The sequence below is a fragment of the Callospermophilus lateralis genome, chromosome 2, assembly GCF_048772815.1.
Source record: "Callospermophilus lateralis isolate mCalLat2 chromosome 2, mCalLat2.hap1, whole genome shotgun sequence".
Classification (NCBI taxonomy): Eukaryota; Metazoa; Chordata; class Mammalia; order Rodentia; family Sciuridae; genus Callospermophilus; species Callospermophilus lateralis.
In genome coordinates this window covers 116,073,625-116,094,858 of record NC_135306.1, presented here as the reverse complement: position 1 = coordinate 116,094,858, position 21,234 = coordinate 116,073,625, and the positions used below count along the sequence as shown (strand labels likewise).

The 21,234-nt window shown below is 37.3% G+C and overlaps 1 protein-coding gene across 3 annotated transcripts in view; it reads left to right on the top strand.

The window, feature by feature from the left end:
- The window catches only part of Sik2 (salt inducible kinase 2), a 127,926-nt gene that overhangs the window by 86,921 nt on the left and 19,771 nt on the right, over positions 1–21,234 (top strand). For all 3 annotated transcript variants that reach the window (XM_076846427.1, XM_076846426.1, XM_076846425.1), the window contains exons 5-8: positions 12,256–12,380; positions 12,808–12,931; positions 14,232–14,452; positions 16,018–16,170. In XM_076846427.1, the coding sequence (XP_076702542.1) occupies positions 12,256–12,380; positions 12,808–12,931; positions 14,232–14,452; positions 16,018–16,170 (623 nt within the window). The remainder of the gene's footprint in view (positions 1–12,255; positions 12,381–12,807; positions 12,932–14,231; positions 14,453–16,017; positions 16,171–21,234) is intronic.

Genomic DNA, 21,234 nt, shown 5'->3' with positions numbered 1-21,234 from the left:
TTTAAAGCATGGATTGCCCTAAAATTGTCTTTTTTTAAAAAAGTCCTAGCTCTATAAGAAGGAAGAAAGAATCCTTACTTTGCTTTAGTATTTCCTTATTATCAAAACAATAGCTCTGAGGAGTTCTAGGAGTCTTGTTAAACAGGGAAAGGTTAAATGTGAAAGTCATAGGAATTACAAAGTGTTCTGTCACTGACATCTCAAAAGAAAATATCAAAGTAGGACTAGAGAAACCTGTAAACACAAAATACAGAAAATTGATTTAAGATTGTAACCAAGTTCTACCTATTACTATAATCCTACCTGAAACATAAGTGGATCAACATAGTGTGTCTGATGTTATTATCTGATGTTTAGGGTTTTGTTTTGTTGGTTTTTACTGCTTTCATTTTTGTTCTTTAATATCTACACTCTGATTATATAGAAGACAAATAAAATGTCATGTACCCAAAGTTTGTTCCCTTTGGTTAAGATAGTGTGACAGGGCTGGGAATGTAGCTCAGTGATAGTGGTAAGCACTTTGCTTGCCTAGCATGCATGAAGCAAAATAAATAAATAAATAAATAAATATGTTTCAACTATCATAAAATGCTAGTTGAAGCATATTTTTCAGGTACTTTGCTAAATACTTGTAGCTGTTGCCAGTTTTTAGGAGAGAAAGCTGAAATAAAAATAAATAACTTGCTAAGTTGACACAGATAATAAGCAGCAGGCTTACAAATCAAAACTAGGTCTCTGTGGCCACAATATTATAGTCTCCTAGCATGTGTCAGTTCTTCCTCAAGTAATACAAACTGAATTTTGGGTTTATCATTCTATATCTATATGTTGGCTTCTATTCCTCACAAGTGGAAAGATGAACACAGTATGTCTAAACACTCAAATATATTCTTTGTTTGTTTTTTTAAATATTTTTTAGTTGTCAGTGGACCTTTATTTTATTTATATATAAGCAGTGCTGAGGAATGAACCCAGGGCCTCCTCACACATGCTAGGCAAGCCCTCTACCACTGAGCCACAACCCCAGCCCCTACAAATATATTCTTGCTTACACATTTTTCTCTGTCATCCTCACTACCCTTAACCCCAAATTTAAGTAATGTTTATTAAGCTTCAGCTATGCTCTGGGCTAAATCCTGGAGATGCATACATGTTATGACAGAAACAATAGCAACAACAACAAAAAACTTTTAACCCCTCTCTTACTCCAAGTTAATTTAAAGCACCAGACTTCTAAGTAAATATAATACAAAAGGATCACTGTTTTTAAGGCCATGAGACTAGGAAAAAGAGGAGTGGATGAGTCAAGGAAATTATAAGCTAAGATTTGATTAGCAAGAAGGTATTTGTGGTGGGTGGGGGTAGGGCAGATGGAGATGGAGAAGGAGAGGTGTAGGAGTCAGCATCAAGGTGGCTGTTAAAGCATCTGGATCAGCTTGTGCAAAGACAGGCCAGCGAAAACTCTAGAGTGTTTAGGGAAACTACAGACAGACGTGAGCTAGTGGAATGTAAGAAGTGTCAGTAACAATGACAGGGAAAGAGCCTGGACAGGAGGCAGGGCCAGACCAGGAAGGACTGCACACCTCAGTCATTAAAAGTGTAGGTGTGGTTGGGTGTTTTAAAGGATTTCCCTATGAAATTTATTTTTATCTATAGATATTAAGACAATTTGTTGATCCTCCTTACTTTTAAGAACATTATCGGGGCTGGGGATGTGGCTCAAGCGGTAGCGCGCTCACCTGGCATGCGTGCGGCCCAGGTTCGATCCTCAGCACCACGTACATACAAAGATGTTGTGGCCGCCAAATACTAAAAAAATAATAATAATAATAAATATATATTAAAAAAAAGAACATTATCTTCTGATCTCTGAAAATTCTTGACCTTTAAAGAAATCTTTTTTTTTTTTTTAAAGTGGAAATTAGACAATTTTTTTCAATGCGGGGGATTGAACCCCAGGCTTTGCATATGCTAGGCAAATACTCTACCACTAAGCTACATCTTCAGCCCCCAGTCCTTTTTATTTTTTTAATTCTGAGACAAGGTCTCACTAAATCGCTGAGACTGGTCTTGAACTTACAATCCTCCTACCTCAGCCTTCCCAGTTGCTGGGATTACTGACATGTTCTATCCCACCTGGCTTTGGCTTTTAGAGAAATCTAACAGGAAAGGTAGAATAGTGCCTGGTACATGGAAATAAATTGCAGGAACCTAAAGTAAAATACATTAGCCACCTAGTATGTTGAAATTAAAAAGAAGCACAAACCAGAACCAGGTTTAAATTAAAATATGTATCTGTGTTTATAAGGCAGAAAATGGAATAGAAGTACCAGGGATGGTTAGCTTTAATACATAAAAACATGACTTTGAGATCAGCTTCTAGTTTATGCTCCCTACAGGGAGTAAGGAACTAAAGATCTATAGATTCACTCACACCTGTGTGTGCTCATTTCCTTATGAAGCCCTAGTAAAACATGAGCATTAAGATATTCAGAGTCAGAGGCTGAATGCAAAGCTATATTGACTTTCAGTGGTTTTAGTAATTACAGTGTTTCCTCTTGGCTGTTCTAGCTTATGGCTATTAAGGTTTTAAAGAACATGCAGTTTTATTCTCAAACTTTCCTAATCTGAGATTTTTATTATAAATAAATACTTAGATATGGATAAAATATATGAATACTTGGAGGAAGTTTTCAGAAAATAATCACAATTCAAACAAGGTTTTATGTAGAGTGCTGAGTTCGATAACACATAATACTCGTGCAAATTCTGGCCATGCCACTTATAGGTATGACCTTGGACTAATTATTTAATCTCTCAGGTTTTCTCTGTCTGCTACATAGAGATTAAAATGTTTTTTGGGATACTGTAGAGATGAGTGATTGTTAGAGACCAGGAGGCCTACATGGCATTAGGTAAGAGTATGAGCTGTAGAACCAGGTTACTTTGGTTTGAATCTTGGCACTGCCACTTACTAGCTTAAAGACCTTGGACGCATTTCTGAACCTCTCTCTACTCTGTTTCCTTATCTGTAAAGGGAATGAGACAAGTTCATATCTCATAGTGGTTATTACCTGAATATTTGTAGAGTATACTTTTAGAATAGTGCCTGGTACAGAGTGCTGTTTAAGTATTTGTTAAGTAAATTGTTAATTAAAGCTCCTGGCACCATGTAAATACTCAATAAAAGATAGCTATTATTTGTATTTAGTAAATAATTGATTTCATATGAAAATAAAGCCTTATATTTTGATAGCCATAAAGCCCCCTTCACATTTTTTTTTCCTTTTTAATTAACCAGCCTTAACCAGGCACAGTAGCACATACCTGTAATCCCAATAACTCTGGAAGCCAAAGAAGGAAGATCAAAAGTTTGAGGCCTGCCTTAGCAACTTAGCAAGGCCCTAAGCAACTTAATGAGACCTTGTCTCTAAAAGTAAAGACAGCTGGCATGTGACTCAGTGGTAAAACACCTCTGGATTCAACCCCCAATACATACGTACGAATGTACATACATACATACATACATAAAATTAACCAGACCTAAAGCTTTAATACAAATTTTAAAGGCGTAGAAATTTGTCATCTATATTCAAAGTTTTCTCTACTTGGTGCAGATTAATTTTTTCCTTTGAGAGAAATCTTAAATGTATTTGGTAATGTATATTAGCCAATTTTTGAAACAAGTCTAAGTTGCTGAGGGTCTCTCTCTGAGTTGCTAAGACTGGCCTCAAATTTGATATTCCTCGTGCCTTAGCCTCCCATGTTGATGGGATTACAGGCATGTGCTAATTATACTCCTAACTAATTGGGCTAATTAATGTGACTTGTGCATCACAAGACACTTGTCTTTAGCTCAAAAAGGATGCTTTCTTTCTGGTTTGATGTAGTAGCCCATCATCTCTGCCTTTGCTTCTAATAAATTTTCTACCTATTAGATGATCTAAGATTTCTGTGTATACAATTTAGAACTACAAATGGGTGGAGGGTGATGAAGACAGGATTGGGAAAACATTAGAAGTCTTCCATTTGTTGTCCTTTTGCTATGTGAAAAGTGTAAGAGCCTTCTTGCATGAGCAAGCACAATGAGACTTATGTCCTTCAGTCCTGCTTAGTAGGAGCAGCATATTAAATGTGGAACATGGAAGAGAGCTCAAAGGTCTTGGCTAGTCTGGTTTCCCCCATCCAACCCTTATTCCATTAAAGCTAAGGAAGATCACTTATTTTCTTCTTAGCTCACTGAACCTCCCTGATAGGAAAAATAAATGGAATACCAGTCATCAGGATCACATATCATCTCAACTATAATGAGTATTCCTTTGCTTTTCTGTCAGGGAGCGTGACTGATGTTTGGAAGTGAACTGTGCAAATGGCCTTTTCTTACTAGTAGACAACAAAGTCTCCTCACTGACATCAATGTTGGCTGCTAGGTATTCAGTTTGTGCAGTGGGTCAGCTTTGTCCCAGTTATTCCCCTACCTTTCATTTGTCAGCTTTCATTGCCTCGTAATTGTCTTTCTCACTCTATTATAATAATTACAAACAATGTGTAACTCTTCATCAAAGCTGGATTACTAAATTTACTGGTAATTTGAGAAACAAGGATAAAATTAACCCCAAAGCCATCTGCTGCTCTGTAGGAGGACTTTTTTAATTATAAATTAGACATTATAAGATGCTTCTAGAGATTAAAAATTACCTTGGTTGTGTTGATTCCTAGAAGTTACTTGTTTTTTCTTAGGTTGAAGACAGGTTTTTCAATGTTTTGTTTTTAACCTCTTTTTTAAAAAAAATGCCTTAAGTTTATCTAACAACTTCTCCCTAACTAAATAAAAATCCTAAAAGTATTTAGTAATTTTAATCATTTTGCAACAGTAAACATTGATAAAACTGTTAAAGGTTTTTTTGTATCTTGTTCACAACTTCTCTTATTCTGTTCTCTGGTTTCTCATAGTGCTCTGGGGACCAACAACATGAGCATCACTTTGAAGCTTATTAAACTTACAGAATCTCAGCCCACTCCAGGCCTACAAATCAGAATCTGCATTTTAGCAATCCCCCCGGTGCTTTTTAAATGTTGGATCTATTTTATTATTTCCTTCCAACAGCAGAATTCTCTCCTATGCTTGGTTCCTGTTAGACAGTTATCACCAGGATCAGCTTATTTACTCCATGCAAGACTGTTATTTCTAAAACATTGGCTCTTTGCTAATGCTGTTTGGGCACTGATAATTTATGTAATAATGGTTTTTGTTATCAGGAAGATAAAAGTCAGTCAACTTTGAAAAATATAGAACAGAAAACAGTAATAGGAGTTCTAGTACATGGTCAAGTATATCCATGGCCTGTTACTGGTTAGTCAGATTAGAGATAGTTACAGGACTCAGCCTTGGGACTAGTTGATTTCCAAGAGAGTCAGTAACTGCTCTGTGGCTAAGATCCTATCTCCTATGAACATTCAGGCAACACAGAAATCAGATGAGAATATGGAAATATCAAATCTCAAAATCACTGTGAGAATAAAACCTTGAGGTACATGCCTTGGTATCATGGGACGGAACATGTATCATCTTGGCACAATAAGGATAAGATGTGTGTATTTAGCACATCATGTACTCCTCCAATTAATGTAGATTGCTAAAATGAATGTAGATATATATTTCTGATATTTAGTCTATAAACATCCTCATTATTCCCATTCACTTGGTAAGGATACTGTTAGCATAGCTTTATAGTAATATTTATATCCCTGTGATAAATTAGGACATCTCTCATCTTAATGAAAAGGATTTTTCCTGAGCTATGACAGCTTCACCTCTAATATTAAATTGGATTAAGCTTTGAATTAGTGATATCCTTAGAACATCTGTGATATAGTAAAAAAGAACATCTGACCTGTATTTGAATACTGGCTAAGTCATTTGCAGCTGTTGATTCTTGGGCACATCAAGAGCAGATCTAGGGCCTGGTCTTAGATTCTAAATACCATTTTTCAGTAAAGAAAAAAAAAAAAAAAAAACCACAGTTCCTTAGAAAAGTGATTGCTTCAAGGCAGGGAAAATAAAAGATGAACTTGGAAGATCTTCTGGTGCCATTAAGGAACTGCTAAATTTTTAAAAATGGGAGCAATTCAAAGACACAGGATTCAACATGAATCAGCTCCTAATAGCCAAGCCTGGAACTATTTGAGCATCAAAATAATAACAATGGTATTGAATTATAACTCAAAATATTTGATGCAGTATATAATATAGCAGGTTAATAAATGAATAAATAAACAAAGCGGGGAAAGGATAACTCTTCCTTAGGAATTGTAATTAATGAGGTGATAGATTTGTTAAATGAGCATGATTGAATCATTCCACAATGTAAATGTGTGTCAGAACATCACATTGTATCCCATAAACATAATGTATATATCTATTTTTTGTCAGTTGAAAGTAAATTTTTTTAAATAAAGAGGAATAAGGGAAATTAAAGCTAATCATTAGAGTGACAACTGATTGTTGATGCAACCAAGATCTACCAGCAAATGTTAACACTAGTGGATGAACATTCAAAGGGAAACAGATTATTCATAATCTCAATGTATCTTTTAAAAATATGTATTCATTACAAAGGGAAAGATAGTAACATTACAATGCAGAAACTGAGCAGACACTGCCTTAATTAAATGGTCAAGCTCAAAACTCACCAGTAATTAGACGTAATACTACTGTCCCCTTATGTATGCACTGAGACAAGCACATCACCTCTGTGATGTTCTTCCTGGAGGACTATAGCCTTGATCTAATCATGAGAAGGCATCAGACAAACCCCATGTGAGGATAGTCTACAAAAGATATAACTAGTACTCTTCATCATGAAAAACAAGGAAAGACTAAGGAACTGTAAAAATTGAAGAAAACTCAAGAGGCATGACACTAAGTGCATTGTGGAATACTGAACTGAAAAGGGACATCAATGAAAAAAATGATGAAATCAAAATAAAGCCTATAGTAAAATCAATGTTACTTTCTTAGTTTTGATCACTGTACAACTAGAGTTATGTAAAATGTAAGTGTTAGGGGAAGCTGGGTGAAGGGCATAGGAAATTCTACTCATTGAAATTCTTCTGAAAATTTTGAAGTATTTCAAAATAAAAAGTTAAAGAAATACAAAGTGGGTCCAAAATTGCATGGCATATGTTTTATGATAGAGCAAGTAAAATGTCTGAGGAACATGGTAGCCATAGGTGTAGGCATTGACTTGCAGATCCGAGAATTAAAAAAGAAAGGTTGTTTCCTTCCCAGCAAAGCCAAGCACACCTGAGTCTGACTTAGACCAAGAGACACTTCAGTGTATTCATAATACTTTCCAAAATCGGGTGACTTTGTGGGGTCTTTCTATTTTTCTTTGTTGTTGTGTGATTCTTAGGCGTTTCTATAGTGGCTAACATATCAATGGCCTTCAAATATTTATTGAAGAAATGAATGGATTTGCTTAATATGATGAAATATCAAGACAGTCTGCCCTCCGTATCTTTAGGCTCCACCTGCTGGAATTCAGGAAACCACTGATGGAAAATACTCAGGGGGAAAATTGTATGTTTGTTTTCCAAAGGTACTCGGTAGATAGGCCTGCAGTAATTGCTTCTGTATTGAACCTGTATAGATTTTTTTCTTGTCACTATACCCTAATCAATACAATATAACAACTATTTACATAGCATTTACTTTGTATTAGATAATATAAGTAATCTAAGAGATAAGTAATAAGTAATCTAGATATATGTAAGTTGTATACACATACTACACTATTTTACATAAGGGATTTGAGCATCTGTGGATTCTGTGTTCATAAGGGACCCTGAAACTAATCTCCCACAAATAAACTGTGTATAGTCCATTCCATTTAAATAAATAGCAATAACAAACACTGAGGGGCTGGAGTTATAACTCAGTGGTAGAGCACTTGCCTAGCACGTGTGAGGTACTGGGTTCGATCCTCTGCACCACATTAAAAATAAATAAATAAAATAAAGGTATGTGTCCATCTACAACTAAAAAAGTTTAAAAGAAAAGAAACACCTGAATTTTCATATTCCATCCCATTTACTCAACTTTTGTTTCACTATATGCTTTAGATAGAAAGCCACAGACTGTGAAGGAAGAAAATTATCCAGATTCCTGTGAAGAAATAAAAAGTCTTTTAAGTGCCTTCCCATTACCACTTCTTAAGGCAATTAGTAACTTTCTCAAAAATAGCTACATATCACTGTGTCAGGGAAAGAAGTAAAGGTGGCACTTAGCAGTGAGAACTCTTTAGTCTTACTTGGTTTTTATTCAAGCTGTACAGCATAGCTAGCAGTATAACTTTCTTCTAAAATAAGGTTTCTTCATAGGGTTACTAAGAAGACATCTTCAAAGAACTTAGACCAGCACCTAGTACAACATAGTGAAGCACTTTTAAAGGAGATAAGGACTTGCACTGGGGTTGTAGCTCAATGGTAAAGCATTTGCCTAGCATGCATTAGATGCTGGGTTTGACTTCCCCAGAACTGCCAAATAAAAAGAGAGAGATGGGCACTGGGGTTGGGGCTCACTGGTAGAGTACTTGCCTGGCATGGGTTCAATTCTCAGCACCACATAAAAATAAATGAATGAAATTAAGGTCTATCAATGTCTTAAAAATGTTTTTTTTAAAAAAGAGAGAAAGATGGACAAAATAAACATGTAGCGAATCTTTATTGGTAACTCTTGTCTGCAGACTGTATGATGTGGGGCTGGGACAGCTGGGAGTTCAGACGATCTTTTTCCTCCACACTCTACTTCCCTCTAATCTGGTTTATAAGTGAAATGATAATGACAATAATGGTAATATCAAAAACCGCTGCCATTTTCTGAGTACCTACTGTGTTTCAATAGCTTTATATTTGTTTTCTACTTATATTATTACAACTTTCTTGATAGTAGATAGTGTTACCATTTTATAAATGAGAAAATCAAGGCTCTGAGAAGTTAAGTAATTTGCCCAAGATACATGCCTAAGTAGAAAACCCAGGGTTTGGTCCCAAATTTGCCTGACTGCAGAGTCTTACTTAATCCATTCATCAGGTGATTATAAATATATTTGAAATGCCCTGACAAGGTTGTAGAAGACCTCTACATATACGATATTGTAGTGCTTAGTGAGCCTGGTTACATTTTTGGTATTTCTTTTAATATTCCCACAATCTCAAGTTCCTGTTAAAAGTTACTACAGAAAATAGTACACAATGCTTAGTACATCTCTTCCTGTGAATGAACTTCTTTGTTGGTCCTAAGTCTACAAAACCAGTATTGCAACTGAACTACCACAGGCATGGTGATGCTTTCCTAGCTCTCCCTCTCCTGCTATGAAGTGCACCAAGGAGAGAGCCAAAAATCACATTGACCAAACCACCTTCCTGACAGGCCTGCCCCCATCCCCATCAGTCTTTTGTGCATTTCACCCGGATGTGGGGAAGATCAGAATGAAGTGGCTCTGTAAGGACTCTTTCAGATTGAAATTTCACAATGCTCTTTGGAGGGTACCTTCAACTTACACATTCTAAAACTCAGCCTGTGATTATGGTTTAAAGTACAACCATTTTAGTTCCTATTTCAGGATCTCCACACATACACACTCCAGAATTTCTTATGCTTTTCAGTGTAACTGAAATTAACCTTTTCTTCCTTAAACCAGATTCTTGAACATCTAGTCCTTGACTCATTTGAGAGCGTGGTTTTCCAGAAAATAAGAAACATGTATCTCTGTGTGTACATGTGGGTTCCAAGGTGAATAGGAGTGGTTAGTCCTAAGTTGCATAGAGAAGGTAAACTCTCTGACAGCCATTTTGGAAATTGGAACACAGAACTGAACTGAGGATACACTGTGAAGAGTTCTCATTGGCTTCCCTTTTCCTCCTAATCCACAATGTGATTCCACCAGGTTTAGACTGTGTCAAACATTCTTTTCACAGATGCACTCCTTTTTCTCTTCTGAACCTAAAAACTATTACTACACTTTTTCTACCCTTCCTGTATATTTCCTTGGGACTTTTTCTCTAAAAGACAATAGTTGGCAATAATGGTTTCACAGAAGGAGTGCTCACATTTCACATCTATGCTCTAGGCATTTTACATTCTTAATCTCATTTAATTTTCACAGCATCCTAACGGGTAGATGAATTATCTGTCCCCACATTTATAAATAGGGAAGCTATGGTGTGGGGAAGTTAACTTCCCTAGGGTACAGGAAGTTAGAAAGTGGCAAAACTGAAAGTCACTTTATTCTCCCTAACTTCATGGTTGTGCTTTCCCCATGAAGCTGAGATAATGAGGATTGTTACTGTTATTACTGTTAGGGCTGCTTGCTCCCAGTTCTTATGTCATCCAAGGGAGAGAGTACTTTGCATGAGGTACAGACATGCATGGTCTGAAGGTGTGAACTGAGCCGGAGTTCACATTAACACCATGGACCCTCGCAACAAGCTGCTGATTGAGTACTTTATTATTGCAACTTTACAAGTGGGGAAGCTAAGGCTCACCAGAATCCCAAAGCTAATCAGTCTGGCAATGGAAACTGGATCCAGTCCCTTGTGGGGCATTTCTTAAAGTTTACTATGCATAACAGTGCTGTGCACCAGCTGGGAGTATTCAGTCCCTAAGGTAGTACATGACAACATCAAACAGTAGGCATGTAGCTTACAAAAAATTAGAATATATTTCTCCAGTTAGAACATGAGATTGTACAAAGGCTTAGCAAGATAGGAAACTTGAATTCATTCCAAAGCTCACTAAATTTTTTTGTGCTTTTTTTTGGAGGATGAGGGTACCAGAGATTGAACTCAGGGGCACTCAACCCCTGAGCCGCATCCCTAACCCTTTTTTGCATTTTATTTAGAGACAAGGTCTCACTGAGTTACTTAGCACCTGACTGTTGCTGAGGCTGGCTTTGAACTCGCGGTCCTCCTGCCTCAGCCTCCCAAGCTGCTGGGGTTACAGGTGTGCACCACTGCACTGGGCTTTTTGTGCATATTGTACACATTTGAGTAAAGTGTTTCCAGAGTGCAGCTTGGTTTTGTTTGTTTGTTTCTGTTTTTGTTTTTTGTATTTTTTTAGTTGTTGATGGACCTTTATTTTTTGTTTATTCATTTATGTGTGGTGCTGAGAATCAAACCCAGTGCCTCACACATGCTGGACAAGCACTCTTACCACTAAGCTATAATCCCAGCCCTGTAACTTGACTTTTGGTTTGGTTTGGTTTGGTTTGGTTACTGGGATTAAATCCAGCGGTGGTTTACTACTAGCTACATCCCCAGTCCTTTTTAATTAATTTATTTATTTATTCATTCATTTATTTTTTGAGACAAGGTCGCACTAAGTTGCCAAGGTTGACCCTGATCTTGGCATTTTCCTGCTTCAGCTTCCCATGTTGCTGGGAGATATTCAGAGAGCATTCTGCATATAAAAGTTGTAGATACCATATAAGGAGGAGTATAAGGGCAAGGCTATTCACTGTTTTGAAGTATAATGCCATTATATTCCATAAATGAGTAAATAAATGATAATGGTGCTAGGTGGCCTAAGGATGGAAAAATACCATCCTGGATGGCCATATGCCATCTGTATTAGTGAGTTATTCATATGGGTATCTGGCTAAAACAGGTTGCATGGATGAACACTGAGAGAGTGATTGCTTAGGAAACTGTACTTGTTGCCTTAAAAGGATATAGATAGATAGATAGATAGATAGATAGATAGATAGATAGATATATCTATATATATTTTACTACCCCCAGGTAGTGGCTGTCAGAGCAGCCACAGTCACTTAAATATGTTTTACTCATCTGTTTTTTTCCTATGGAACATATGAGATTAAAAAAAATCTTTATCAGCAAGTAATTGAAATTCTGTGATTATCAAATTCATGATGGTTATCCACACCAGCAAATTTTCTTTGAACCTTAAAAATACTTGCTTTTAAAAAGTCCTTTTCCAGTCTCTCACTCACTTTTTTGAGAAGAAACCTCAATTCATGTATACATTCATTCATCAATATTTATTGAGTACTTGAAATTTGTGGGTCATTGTGCTAATTGCTAGGGAAGCCTCACTAGAGAGATGTCATCTCAGTTCTCACAGAGTGAATAGTGGTGACATTGTTAATGGAGCATATTATAAAATCTATTGCAGAGAAATGCAGTGTAGTTTGAGAGCATAGATGAAAGTAACATTTATTTCCATTCCAATAGATTTCGGTTTTGGAAATTTCTTTAAAAGTGGTGAACTGCTGGCAACATGGTGTGGCAGCCCCCCTTATGCAGCCCCAGAAGTCTTTGAAGGGCAGCAGTATGAAGGACCACAGCTGGATATTTGGGTATTGCTTTGCTTTGCTGTGTTAAATGCATCTATAATAATAATACTTGCTACTTTGGCCCGTGGTAGAAACTCCTGGCACTTGACACATAAGCAGCATTTCATACGTTCCCCATCTGCTGGAGTGTAATTAGAGCCATCTTGAAATCAATCCCTAGGAAAGAATTTCTAGGGACAGGTGTTATTATCCTAATAATAGCAATAATGTAAAGTTAAGCAGTAAGCAAAATGATGAAATTCAGATCATTTGTTATTTTTTATACTTATTGCAGTAGTCAGGGTTGGAGTTTCTTTCCCCCAAAATTCTGAGAAAGTAATAAATTTGAACAGGAATATTTCAGTCCATATGATTTTAAGAGCCCTGAGGATTTTGAGGAAGATAGAGTGTTTAAAGTTCTCCCTGGAAAGTGTACTGTTTTCTTCCCTAGAGCATGGGAGTTGTTTTGTACGTCCTGGTCTGTGGAGCTCTGCCTTTTGATGGACCAACTCTTCCAATTTTGAGGCAGAGAGTTTTGGAAGGAAGATTCCGGATTCCATATTTCATGTCAGAAGGTAACAAGTTGTCTCTTACTAATTGTGTACTTTATAGAATTTTTGTTCCAAATGAAATGCCTAGGCAAAAGCTTCCCTTTTTCTGAGATTTGGGTACAAATAAAATGACTTAGTCATTTTAAAAGCCATAGAAATAAGCTATCCACTCCATCATGTAGATGAGACAAGTTCCAGCCTCCCTACTTATAACTGAGAACAGAAGTTTCCCAGATTAAGAGCAGCAAGTCTTCCCATTCACTCTGGGTCTATAAATGTCCCATGTTTATTTTAGACTTATAGAAGCACTTCATAGATACAGGCTCACAACCATTTTACTCTAAGTACAAAATGGATTTTGCAAAATTAAAAAATTTTAAATTAAAAGCCAACTGGGAGAACTCTAGTGAATTAAGTTGAAATGCCATAATCCCTGCCTATCTGTATTGGGTTGTTACATAGGCAGTAGTTAAATTTACTCCTTAGTTTTGTGATTTTTTTTTTCCATCCTACCTCTGGTGTTCCTACTAATAATAGAAGTAATGCTTTTGAGCAGATAAGAGCATGGTTTGTGGAGCTTTGTATCCAGATTCTACCTGGTTTTAATCCTTGCTCCACCACTCACAGCTGTATGGCTTTGGCAGTCATATTCCTTTCTTGGTTTCAATTCCTCATCTATAAAATGGAAATAACAATTGTTTCTACCCTAGGGTATCATGAGAATAATTACTCTGTACAAAGCACTTACCGTGGTGCTTGAGGTGTAGTGAGTGATATGACATCACCCCCTCGTGTGAGGGTGATGAAGAGCATGATATCAGCTCAGAGAATCAGCTAGTGCTCAGAGTTGCAGCAGTGCAGTTTTCCTAGTGTAATCAGAAGTAAATGTTTTGTGAACCTTTTTCTCAGTAGCACTCATGAGAAAAGCAACAGCCCGCTGGAGATCTCTGTCTTCCTGCATAGCCTTAGTGTGTCAGCCTTGGGTGTGATTGAGAAACAATTTATCATTTTCTCATTCTAGGAGTGAGGCTTAGTTTTTTTCTTTAATACAAAACTAAGTCTGTGAGTAGATATTTTTAGTTGCAATGTTAGTAGAAAGGCTCATTTAGCAGAGACTCAGACCCATACACTCCTGTTCTTAGTTCACCATGTGAACTTGACAAATATAAGTATCTTCCATGCATTCATTTTTTTTATTTGACCTTCTACTTTCCAGTGGAGGGCACAGAGATTAATACCATTGTACGAAGTCACAGGAGTCAAGCAAATAATCCTGAAGTGCAAGGTGATTTATGCGACTTCTATAACATTGTGTTTTCTACAGATTGTGAGCACCTTATTCGAAGGATGTTGGTCCTAGATCCGTCCAAACGACTAACCATAGCTCAAATCAAGGAGCATAAGTGGATGCTTATAGAAGTTCCTGTACAGAGACCTATTCTCTATCCACAAGAACAAGAAAACGAGCCATCTATTGGGGAGTTTAATGAACAGGTCCTGCGATTGATGCACAGCCTCGGAATAGATCAACAGAAAACTGTTGAGGTAAAGTGACAAGAGATTTGACTGAATATATGTTAGGATTCCTCTGCAGTTAGTAACTTGAAATTTCATTCTCACACCTGTCATCCTGGTCTTTTAGCACATCCATCTCTGGCACCTAGGCCTACTGTTCAGTGTTCCCTGACAGTTACATCAGACTCTATTTATATTAATGCTTTTATTCAACATCTAAATTCCTTCCTTTGCCTCATCTACCAAAAAGTTCAGGAGGGTTTATAGAAGTTGCAGGAAAATTGAAGATGGAAGCTTAAAAAGAACAAGATAGAAAGTTTATTTCTAGACGAAGCATTAAGTTTCATATCAGCACTATACTAGCTTGTGTAGAATGTGAATATGCAGATATGGAACAAGGCTGAAGGTCACGCAGGAAACAAGGAAAGGCACTGGGTTTAAGAAAGCCAGTGGGATTTAATTGTGAACTAGAGAAACTAAGAAGGCAGAAACAGGTGGGGTCCTGATTTGGAAATATTAGGGATAATAGAACTAAGAAGGTCTTGAACCTGGAAAATTCCTCTTGGCTTTTTTTCCTGTCCTCTAGTGGTTAGCATATTTATAGGATATACATGTTTTTAATACCTCCACAATAGTGAAAACACAACAACAACAACAAAAATGCTTTTAAGGAAGAAGCGAAACAAGAAAGAATATCAAATGCCCCCATGTTTGCTGTGAAAGACCAAGGCTTCAAACTACTGCCTCCTCCCCTGTCATAGCTGTATGTAAAATAAACTGGCTTTCCTGCCTGGTTCATTGTGTACCTAGTGATGTTTTTCTGTACTTGTCCATGAAGTAGATCGAGAATGGCAGCTGTGAACATGGTTCTGCTGGCCTGTGAATTTTGCTGAGAATGCTCCACATTCATTTATGGGTACTCTGCCCAGCACCCATGCAGGCTGTCAGGTACAATTAGAAGCCAGAAGAGCAGTTGCTTCTCTGTTGCACTAGCATCCTGGGAAAACTGGCAGGCTAAAGATGTGAAAATTTGGGAAGCAACTTTATTTTCAAGGCTTCAAAAGGGTGGGACTGCAAAAACAAGAGGAAAAAATTACCTAAGAACGGAGACACAGTGTCTCTCCGTCTAGTATCCAGATGTGATTCTCCAGCCCAAAATAATCACCAGAAAGTTCCCAAAGGCATCATTCACTTCATAGTTTTCAGTGATTTGGACTTGGGTTGAAGCAGTGCAATTAGAGCTTCTGGGCTCGGGGTGCTAACTGCCCTTCTACCGTAGTTACAGCTATGAGATGGAACCATGTGACAGCAGTGAGAATGCCTACATAAAACAGTGATGGCATTTTCTCTTAGTGCAGAAAAATAAATAGATCTTGATAATGTAAAAGGTCCAGTCAAGTAATTTTAAGGCATCAACCTTTATTTAACTAATACTAAAGACTTGAAATTGTCTGCCTTCGGGTCTAGATTTCATTCTGAGGCATACTTTGTTATTTTACTTTTAAGAACACCCACTTTTGCTTTAGAAAGGTACAGATCATTGGATTGGTTTTTATGGTACTCTACTTTCAACCAACAGTTGTTTTCTCTTTCAGTCTTTGCAGAACAAGAGCTATAACCACTTTGCTGCCATTTATTTCTTGTTGGTGGAGCGCCTGAAATCACATAGAAGCAGTTTTCCTGTGGAGCAGAGACTAGATGGCCGACAGCGTAGGCCTAGCACCATTGCTGAACAAACGGTTGCCAAGGTAACGCCCCATTAGCCAATAGTCTTATCTGTGCATGTGCCTATTCGTATGTTTGACACGTTTTTTATCTTGTAGTACAAAGGTTAGGATTTCATCTTCTACACTCTGTTTTTCTAGAAAGTTTCTTCCTCAATCATTCACTGGATTCTCAAATGTTTTTGCGCACCTTTCTGTTTGTAAGGATTAACTTTATTTCAAACAGTTTTTTTCATAAAGAGATGTTTTGTGTTTTAATCCCTTGTTTCTGTTGAGAATTAGTGTAACTAACCTATGTACACATTTTTATTGTGGATTTACCATGTGTAGACCTCTATTCTTAGGTACTCTAGGAGTTAGGATGTGTAGAGTACACTCCTTACCTCAGAGACATTATACTGTGGAAGCAAAATAAGAATAGACCACAAATAATCATAATTCAAAGAAGGGAAAGATTAGTGCTGTTAAAGAACTGAGGACAAGGATGAGAGAGTCACATCTGAATGGGAACGAAATCATGAGAGAGGTGGCAGTTAGGACAGATCTTCACAGATGTGTGGCAGGGAGAGGCAGTACTTGAAGGCATTTTAGGTAGACAGAAACAGCGGGAGATGAGCAGAAGTATTTATGTTGGCAGTTGTAGGATTTGTTCCAGTAAATACACTTGAAGTCTAAGGAAATAAGGAGTTGGAGTGATAAGTTGAAGCCACGTTGTAAAGAGGTCCACACGCCATGGTAAAGAGTTTACTTACAATTCAGGAAGAAGTAAGGCACTATGAAGGTAGTTAAGCAGAAGAGTGGTAGAATATCGAATTCTTTACAATAATTAATCTGAGAGCATTGGGAATGATGGGCAGGACAGAGAAGAGAAGAAATTTGGAGAGATCGATTAGGAGATTATTATAGTATTTGAGATGAGAAATACTGAAGATCTAAATTAATGTGGCACTGGTAGAAACAGATGGAAGAGGCAAGTAAAAGAACCTCAGAGATATATCTTGTATAAACCTAGCGATGGTTTGGAGAAGTAGCTCTTATGGTGGTTAAAATTTCTAAAGTCTTTCTGTGCCTCAGTTTCCTGTGTGTAAATAGATAAGATTGTAAGAATGTTGTGCCAGTAAAATTAGTTAATATTTTTGGAATACATAGAACAATGTCTATTACATAGTGAGTGCTATGTAAGTATTTTTATATAAGTAAATGTTGGGGGATTAGAGGACAAAAGTGAGTTAGGGATAATTCTGTCTTGGAGCTGGGCCTGAGAGAACAGTGGTGGCATTAACTTAGTTGCCAAGAGGGGATGTGGACATAGATCCCAGGAGAGATGCTGGAGTAGAGAGGTCTGGGGAATCATCTGTATAGAGGTTGAGGAGAAGAGGGCTTGTTCCAGTGCTCTATTAGGATTTTTGTCCTCTTCTGTGAGTGACTCTATTCAAAGTGAAATTAAGAGTAGAATTTTCATATTGAATTTCTTTGGCAGGTTTACAAAATTTGCAAGATTATAAGAAATTCTGGCATTTTTTATATTATGTACAAAGAAAAAAACCAAGGAAATTAAAAATCTTGATTTTCATAGGCAAATTGTATTTTTGTTTATATGCTTTATATAGAAAATGTGAGTACCAAAACAAATGTGAGTTCAATAATGTTATCAATGTTATTCTAAATATTTGAGTTAGACTTTCTCAGCATGTAGAAACCTTCAAAGTTTAATTAGGTATTGCTTACAAGACAGAGGGGAAATGAGAGTTCATGAGCTGGGATGGTGTCCCTTCCTTCTTGCAAGTGCAGCCAGGCAAAAGGACAGGAGGCGGAGACTCCCAGTGCAGTAGCAGGCTTTCCTTGCCAAGTGTCTTTATTCTTAAACATGCAAGTGAGTGAGTGGTAAAGGGTTACATAAACAACTGCTCCTGAGCATTTTCATATGTTATTTGATATCTTTTCCTATCTAGACTTTAAGCAAATTCCCCTGGATATCTCAAATTTTATTTAATTTGGCTTGGAGTTGAGATGTATAAGATGGCTTCTTACGTCTGCTAACTTTGTTTCCTTACCAAGCCTCCCATGAATTCTTACACTTTGTGCATTGACCCATGTCATCATAGAAACCTACTTACTGTAATTTAAACATGCAATCAAATGGAAGTCTTCAGTGTTCATCTACAAACTTGTCTTAAAGGCTGCTGGATGCTAATCAGGAGGCAGCGCTGCTGAGGAAAACACTTCCTTCCCTCGGAGGGGCATGTTCTACTTTTTAGTACAGAGCTTACTAAAAAATAGATTTCTCTGGTTTTATGGATACTAAATATGCTCAAAATTTCAGTAGAGCCTTCTTGTTTTAATTCCTTGATGTTCTATTTTTTTTTAAAGAGCCCCTCCTATCTGGCATTTTGTGATGGCAGCCTGGGCACACTAATACTATGCTGTGTTCTACGGTGGGCAACTCCCAATCCGTAATTCAATAGCTGAGATGCCCATTGCATTCATGTTTGCTTACAATTGATACAAACCATGGAGTGGTAAGATTGTTAAAAACCAGTGGTCAGAGTTCATAAGATTAAAAAAGCAAGACATTTTTCTCAGTAGATATCCAAAGTAAGTCAGATGCAACATTTCCAGCATATTGTACAGCAAATAAAAAGTACTTTAAATCTATCTAAGAAGAAAACTCACTGTATTCTAAATAATAATAATAACAGGTACTGTATCACTAAACTATAAACTCCCTAAAGTCAGGGGCAGTTTTTTAGGTACCTCTAAAGCCACAGATTGCTATATTGATAATAGCAATAAGAAATCAAGGAAACAGCTGGCATGGTGGTGCACGCTTGTAATCTTCACAACTTGGGAGGCTGAGATAGGAGGATCACAAGTTCAAATCCAGCCTCAGCAACTTAGCAAGGCCCTGAACAACTTAGCAAGACCCTGTCTCAAAATCTTAAAAAAGGGAGGGGGGTGCTAGGGATGTGGCTCAGTGGTTAGGTCCCTCTGGGTTCAATCCCCAGTACCAAAGAAAATAAATTGAAGAAACAACATTATCCTATACAAAGATCACATGAGCTGTAAAATCCTGCAGAATTTTAGTTCCATGCAGAAGGTCTGCATGATTTTGAGGTGACTTTGCTTAAAAATTTCTGAGTTCCTCTATTCTTAAATATAAAATGGAAATGGCAATACTTACTTAATAAGATTGCTACTGAGTAAAAATTAGTTAACCTGAACCAGCAGTTGAGTTCAGCAAATAGAGCACTTATCTGTCAGGCACTGTCCTCACCACTGTGGGCATTGTATTAATTCGCTCGGGCTGCCATAACAAAATGCCAGACTGAAGGGTTCAAACAGAAAAGTCATTTTCTCACAGTTCCTGAAGCCATCAGCATCTGGTGCAGGCTAACTCCCGTGGGTAGATAGCTGCCTTCTTACTCTTTTTTCATGTGCCTCTCCATCTGTCAATTGAGGAGAGAGAGTTCTGGTGGTCTCTTCCTCTTATAAGAACACCAGACCTCTTGGATCAAGACCTCATGTTTATGACTTAATCTAACTTTAACTTACCTCCTTAAAAGCCTTATCCCCAAATTAGTTCTTATAAGAGGAAGAGACAACCAGAACTCTCTCTTGCTAAGTTGCTGAGTCTGGTCTTGAACTTTCAGTCCTCTTGCCTCATCCTCTCAAGTCACTGGAATTATAGGCATGCACCACCATGCCCTGCAGAACCCAGGGTTTTGTTCATGCTAGGCAAGCACGCTACCACTAGGCACACACCAGCCCAGACAGACTACCTTAGACCCCTTAGCAACTGCAAGACTTCTAAAAAGTATGATACCTACTATCCTATTTCCTGGGAAGTAAGTATCACAACAAAATGTTATTCCTCCATCCTTACCAAGTTCATGGGTCCATTATAGTCCAGGTCAGGTGCAAAAGTTTTCAAGGAAAATGTACTATGCTTGGTCTAGCACAGCGCCCTGCCATTTAAGGAATTGTAGCTGATGAAAGTCAGGACTGAGAAGGAGCAGCACATTGTAGTTTTTGTGTGGCCATCTCATGTCCATTGCAGTGTCTTAAGTAATAGTTTCCCTACTTTCATATAATAGGAGCAGTATATACATTTGGGAAATAGAAATCAAAATTCAGTTCTAACCTTTGATTGAAAATACAACAATGAGTGTTGGAATACTGTAACAAATTAGAAAGTTTAAATTTCACATTGTGACATTGACTAGAGAAATTAAATGACTAATACTTGAAAAGAAAAAAAAGTTGTTTAACATCAAATGTGGCACAGGTGTAAGCCTGAAGAATGATGCAAAAGAAAAGAAATTTCTTTATCATACTCAGAATGGTATGCAGTAATCTTTTTCCTGTTCTTACCATTCATATAATTCTGAGACTTTGCTGTTGTTCTTCTATTCCTTTTTTTTTTAATATTTTTTAGTTGTTGATAGACCTTTATTTTATTTATTTATATGTGGTGCTGAGAATTGAACCCAGCACCTCACAAATGCCAGGCAAGTGCTCTACCGCTAAGCCACCGGCCCAGCCCTGTTCCTCTATTCTTTATCTCATGTGGTATATCTGGAAATAGCAATATTTGGATCTGCCATATATAAAATATATCCTATGTATATTCAAAATATGTTGAAATATAAAGTATGGTAGTAACATATAGTCCCATTCTTGAACAGCTGTCAAACTGAAAATTCTAACTGGGAACCATTAAATAAAATCTGAGGACAAAACTACATTCATCTTACAGTGTAGATCCTATATTTTTGTGATAATTTTAGGACTTTAAAAAAGAAAAAGAGAGGGGCTGGGAGTGTGGCTCAAATGGTAGCGTGCTCGCCTGGCATGCGCGCGGCATTGGGTTCGATCCTTAGCACCACATACAAATAAAGATGTTGTGTCCGCCGAAAAGTAAAAATAAATACTTAAAAAAATTCCCTCCCCCCCTCCCCCCCCTCTTTCTCCTCTGTCTTTAAAGAAAAAAGAAAAAGAGGAATTAACCTTACTGAATTAGGACTTTATATGTTACCTTTTAGAATCCTAACTTCACTGTGAAATAGGATTTATGCCCTTTTTTACAGG